Source organism: Alosa pseudoharengus, unplaced genomic scaffold (assembly GCF_046254945.1).
Source record: "Alosa pseudoharengus isolate Yale_2024_CS ecotype anadromous, Long Island Sound unplaced genomic scaffold, YU_APseudo_1.1 YU_APseudo_1.1_scf_7, whole genome shotgun sequence".
Lineage (NCBI taxonomy): Eukaryota > Metazoa > Chordata > Actinopteri > Clupeiformes > Clupeidae > Alosa > Alosa pseudoharengus.
In genome coordinates, this window is record NW_027468859.1 from 29,547,934 (window position 1) to 29,553,933 (window position 6,000).

General features: G+C 42.3%; 1 protein-coding gene across 1 annotated transcript in view; it reads right to left on the reverse strand.

Annotated features, from left to right (window-relative positions):
• The window catches only part of enpp1 (ectonucleotide pyrophosphatase/phosphodiesterase 1), a 47,801-nt gene that overhangs the window by 24,931 nt on the left and 16,870 nt on the right, over positions 1-6,000 (reverse strand). The window contains exons 8-12 of the mRNA XM_076273338.1: positions 5,536-5,655; positions 4,141-4,250; positions 3,837-3,902; positions 516-588; positions 257-365 (exon numbers count right to left, since the gene is read on the reverse strand). Of these exons, the coding sequence (XP_076129453.1) occupies positions 257-365; positions 516-588; positions 3,837-3,902; positions 4,141-4,250; positions 5,536-5,655 (478 nt within the window). The remainder of the gene's footprint in view (positions 1-256; positions 366-515; positions 589-3,836; positions 3,903-4,140; positions 4,251-5,535; positions 5,656-6,000) is intronic.

Here is a 6,000-nt window from a genome sequence, read left to right on the forward strand (position 1 = left end):
TTTTTTTGGACTTTTATGCCTTTAATTTACAGGATAGTAGAGAATGACAGGAAGTGAGTGGGAGAGAGAATCGGGGTGGGATCCGGAAAGGACCACGGGGCGGGAATCGAACCCGGGTCGCCGGCGTACGGTGCAGGTGCCCCAGCCAGTTGCGCCACGGCTGGGGCCCCAACACATTCATTTTAAGAGTGTATATGAATGTGCATCCCTTGCTCGAGAAGGCTAATTGGTACTGGACATTTTAGCCTGTGCTCACCATGGTCGGACAGGACGATCACATTCACACATTTGTGAAGGTTCCTCATCTTCAGGCCCTCCATCAACAGTCCAATAATACGATCCACCTTAATTAAAGCTTCAATGACCTGAGAGAGAGAGAGAGAGAGAGAGAGAGAGAGAGAGAGAGAGAGAGAGAGAGAGAGAGAAAGAGAGGGGTTAATAAATATAGTGCATTTCAAATTTCCCACCATTCAGTATTCTCAGCTGAACATTCCATGCCAGGTGTCAAATCTCACCTGACTGCTCTGGGGTCCATACCTATGCCCAGAATGATCAGGCTCCTCCAAATACAAGGTGTAAAAGTCTGGCCTGAGAGGACAGTTGGACAGGGTTAATGCAGTGCTCTAGTTCAAGAACACACAAAGCTGTGCAAGTACATACAGGACTCTGATGGTCACGTGGTTCGTGGACGCCATGTTAGATACCAACATTCATCAGATCCCCATTGACGTAGTGCAGTGAATAGTGAAAAAAAAGAACATAAATGATTAACATAATGCCCAACTGTTGTGCGTTTGTCTACAGGGCAAGACCGGGAAGATTCCCCCGTTACCCAAAAAAATATGGGAGCGCAGAAGATCAAAAGAACAAACTGGTGGGCAAATAATGACTTAATATTGTGTGAGGTAAATGTCAATTTCTCTCTTTAACATGATTATATATTACATAGGACAAGTATAGTAATACCATACATTATGGGAAGGGTTTATCGTCTGTTACTGTAATAACTAGATGTACCGCAGAGCGGTACAAAATATGGCCGCCGCCCAATCCAGCACATTTTTTCCACAAAAATAAATCACGCTGAAAGGCCTATATGATTCTAACTGTCTCACTAAATTGCATTATACACACTCAATTCTCACTGGTATCTGCTAGACAACAAGTACCAAAACATGATTAGTTCATAGATTTCACATGTAAAATTCATTTTATACAACCCCACCCCCATCTTGCCTGTTCATAATTCTGAGAAATTCTTGAATTGTGTGCATGTGTGCGTGTACATGTTTATGTTTATGTGTGTGTGTGTGCGTACTTGTGTGTTTGCCTGCGTATGTGTGTTTGTGCATGTGCATGCATGCATACATATGTCTACTGTGTGAGTATGTGTCATACGTATGATTACTGTGAATGTATGTTTTTGACCATGTCAGCCAGAGATATTGTGATGAAAACACCTAATTTTTTGCTTTTTAATTTTTAACTAGGTGGCGCTATACATGAAATAAGTGGTAATGGGATGGGTTGACATGCCCCCTTAAGACCAACATACAAAAAAAAGGTGGACCTCCTAGGCCCTACGGTTCTCGAGATATTCACAGAAAACTGTCTCCGGCCACCTACAGGCCAGTTGGTGTATAGTAACAAAAATTCATTTATTGTGTGGCCCCCCATTAACGGAATTCCACGAAACTTGGCGTGCATTCAGAGGGTGTCATAATGATCCTACACTTCCAATTTTGTGCAGATTTGACTATGTTAGGTCACAGATACCTGCGATTAAAATACCTAATTTTTACTTTTTTGTGTTTAACTAGGAGGCGCTATACATGAAATAAGTGGTAATGGGATGGGTTGACATGCCCCCTTAAGACCAACATACAAAAAAAAGGTGGACCTCCTAGGCCCTACGGTTCTCGAGATATTCACAGAAAACTGTCTCCGGCCACCTACAGGCCAGTTGGTGTATAGTAACAAAAATTCATTTATTGTGTGGCCCCCCATTAACGGAATTCCACGAAACTTGGCGTGCATTCAGAGGGTGTCATAATGATCCTACACTTCCAATTTTGTGCAGATTTGACTATGTTAGGTCACAGATACCTGCGATTAAAATACCTAATTTTTACTTTTTTGTGTTTAACTAGGAGGCGCTATACATGAAATGAGTAGTTATGGAATGGGTTGACATGGCCCCTTGAGATCAACATACAAAAAAAAATGGTCCTCCTAAACCTTACGGTTCTCGAGATATTCACAGAAAACTGTGTCTGCCCTACCCTCCTTTCGGGGGGTGCAGTCCAGCGGGGGGGCTACAGATCAAAACGAAAAACGATGGTTCCATGCTATCCATATGGGGTTACATGCCCACCAAGTTTCGTCTACCCCGGTCTTTCAGTGTCCCGGGAATCCTTGACGGCAATTTGGGCATGCGAAAAAGAAAAAGAAAAGAAAAAGAAAAAAAAATCTGACTAAACCTATATGACCGCCGCTTCGCTGCGCGGCGGTCATAATAATAATAATAGCCTACTAACAATGCAATAATAGTTACAGTTCAAATGTTTGCCATCGAGTATGTTTAACCTGTCCTCGGCAATGGATGAACTACGAATGGTTATGTCAGGACTTGGGAGAGAAAAAGAAAGGTAAACACACTGCTCTGAGACTGATTTGGCAATATGGTCACTACAATGGGCATTTTACAGGCCCATTTAAGATATAGAAGGTAAATATACACTGGGATATTTCTGTAAGGGCCTTTTACATATTAAAAAACGTTGATAATAACATTTATATGCCTGTTGATGGTGAAAATAAGCTATTTATTTCAACATAGCATATTTGCCCCATAGGGTTACGCTGCAGAATCATCTGACGTTGGTCTCCAAAATAGCGCCCCTGATTTGAGTTGGCCAGACTCTCTCTATATACAGCTCTGAGTGTGCAGACGAAGAATTTCTCAGTTATTCTGATGAATTTGTTTTGTGACACTGTTTCCACGAAACTAACAATCATACTCAATAAACTCAACAGACTCATGTCTCAGACAACCTCAGTCATGTACATCTTTATACTTTAAATAATACACTACAAACTCAACTGATTTCTGCTATTGCACGGTGTCGGTGCGACATGTCAATAAATTAGCTAATTTTGGTATCCCTGCCTCTTCTCATTGAATGGCTTCCGCAGCACGGTAGCTGGATATAGTGTGCATTGTGGTCTCCACTAAGCTACATAATAGGCTAGATATTAGCTTCTAATATATTAAGTAAGTAAGTATATACTCTTTTGATCCTGTGAGGGAAATTTGGTCTCTGCATTTATCCCAATCTGTGAATTAGTGAAACACACTCAGCACACAGTGAACACAGAGTGAGGTGACACTAATCCCGGCACAGTGAGCTGCAACAACAGCGGCGCTCGGGGAGCAGTGAGGGGTTAGGTGCCTTGCACTTCAGCCGTGCCTACTGGTTGGGGTTCGAACCGGCAACCCTCTGGTTACAAGTCAGAAGCGCTAACCAGTAGGCCACAGCTGCCCCTAATATATTAGCTAATATATTAGCTTCTTAACTTATTTGTTTATTAGGCTAAGCCATAAAGACCTCAAAAAGCCAAGAATTATGAAAAGCATTAAGGCATTCTTTAAATCAGTCAAGTTCCTATTTCTAGAAATATGTCAAAGACAGGTCTACTGATTCCATGTCACTCCTTTGAAAACATGACAGACATACAAGGCCAGTGAGGAGTATAGGCAAAAACCACACCATGATGCATTTCTGACTAAATTCCTGTAATTGTAAGAAAGCTTGATGTAAAAAGCTCCAGCATACCTCTCTCCCTCAGGCAGTCGTAACCAGTCTAAAATGGTGGCCACTCTCTTCTCGTATGGGACTTTTCTGAGGAGGGAAAAGATGCAAAAAAGGCCATCTTCTGATCAGTGCACAACATACTGTACGGTAGGCTTATGATACGATTCTGGATGGGTGGTGGTGAGATTTACACTTTCTTGCAAAAATCTAAATCTTAACTCAGAATCTGATCTGAGTCAGACACTGACGTATCTCGGATCCATCTCAGAATGTACTATGGGTCGAGAGTAAATATTAGTTTCCTTAGGCCGCAGAGCGTACTGACCCGTCATAAACCTGGTGAAAGGTGGGAAATTTCCCCTGAATGGCCACATCCCCTCCAGGCCAGAAGAACGTTCCGGCCTTGATATCGTTCTTCATTGCACTGAGCCAGACCTGCAGAGAAACCAACAGAGTTGGAGTATGGAGTAAGGAGTATAGTAGCCAGGGTATGGCGACTATAATAACAACGTAACAATCAGAATAATTGATTGCTGGTAGATAGAACAACAAACACTTAGGGCATATGCAAGGTAGCTACTATGATTCATACAATCCTTAAATGCAACCATGATTTTGTTTCAGTCATTGTTTCGGGTTGGGCATGCAAAGTGGCATGAAATAACAGGCTAAAATTACCCAGAAAGCCACAGACTTAGCAAGAATGTGACCTTCTATGGTCAGTGAGCTCTTATTTTTTAAATGAGCTCTTATGACAGCAGTCACGCACAATGGCATGACAAAAATGTAAACACTCTGTGGTAAGTCCCTAAACAGCAGTTAAAGTTAAATAAGACATACGGAAGGATTGGGTGATGGGGGAGGGGAGGGGGGGGGGGGGGGGGTGACGAGGGAATGTGATGTGTCTCTGGGCCTCAGAAGACCTAAACTAGGGAAACTCGAGTGTACTCCAAAACAGCATAAAACAACTTCTGTACGTAGGCTGTCATTTGCACAATGCAGACTCCCTAATTATTCTAGGAGGCACGTGATTTGGCACGGGCATCTAAACAGGAGGAGATGGCTGCTGAAAGCATTTCTAATTAGAAGCCACATTATCATGGCTAAAGAGAGAATAGCCTTTGTTTCTCTCCACAGCCTCCTTTATCATGTGTGGGACTCCAGAGAAGCCAGTGCGTCTCTCTGTGACTTGACATCTGTAAACACGGACCAGAACACTCCATCACCGTCACTTTTCATACAAGCCCCCGTCACTTCATATAACTCTTAAACGAGTAGTTTGCAACAAACGGTACACATCTAGAAAGTGAAAGGTAAATCAATGTGCCTTTTTAAACTGTGGGTAATTAAATCACTCTCAAATAAAATGAGGACTCTTACTTAACTACGAAGACACACAACAGTCCTTCCACAGTGCTGATTCAGCTAAACAGCCAATCAAAGAGGAAACTGGCCAAGCTGGGATGAATGAGCAAGCCACGGCAAGTTCATTTACATAACACAATTCATTAGAATGGGTCATTTTGAAGTGCTTTGCAAGTATACAAATCAAGAAGCAAAGAGAAATAAAAGATTTATTGTGCTAGGCAACCATAAGAAAAACAACAGAAGACAGAAGATAAACAAAAGAAATGGGACTGTTGAAATGAACTGAAGAGCTGGGCCTTGTTGAATGGACCTCAAGAGCAGTTGTGGGATGTTTGTGTCCAACGGTACTCACAGGTTCTCCAAGGTACCACACGGGGTTGAACTTCTCCTTTGATTTGAGAAGGAACTCTGCATTTCTGGTCACATCATACATCTTGTTGTCGACTATGCCGTGGGACTCAGGGTACAGGCCCTGTGGCATACACACACACACACACACACACACACACACACACACACACACACACACACACACACACACACAAAGACACACACACAAACACAAAACACACAACTTCAACATGTAAAACTAAATAAAAAGCACTCTGCTAAGTGGCTTCTTGACTTGCAGTGATGTTTTCACAATACATTACATCAAATGCCATTGGCCTGGAAAATTACCATAAATAACCAAAGCATTAAATCCCGGCCACAAAATACACACTTCTCTTCAATTTACGTAAACCACTTTCATGGATATTTCTTCAGAAACCACAGGCCAACCCATCCTGGGTTGCAACACTTAGAGGCTAGTGAT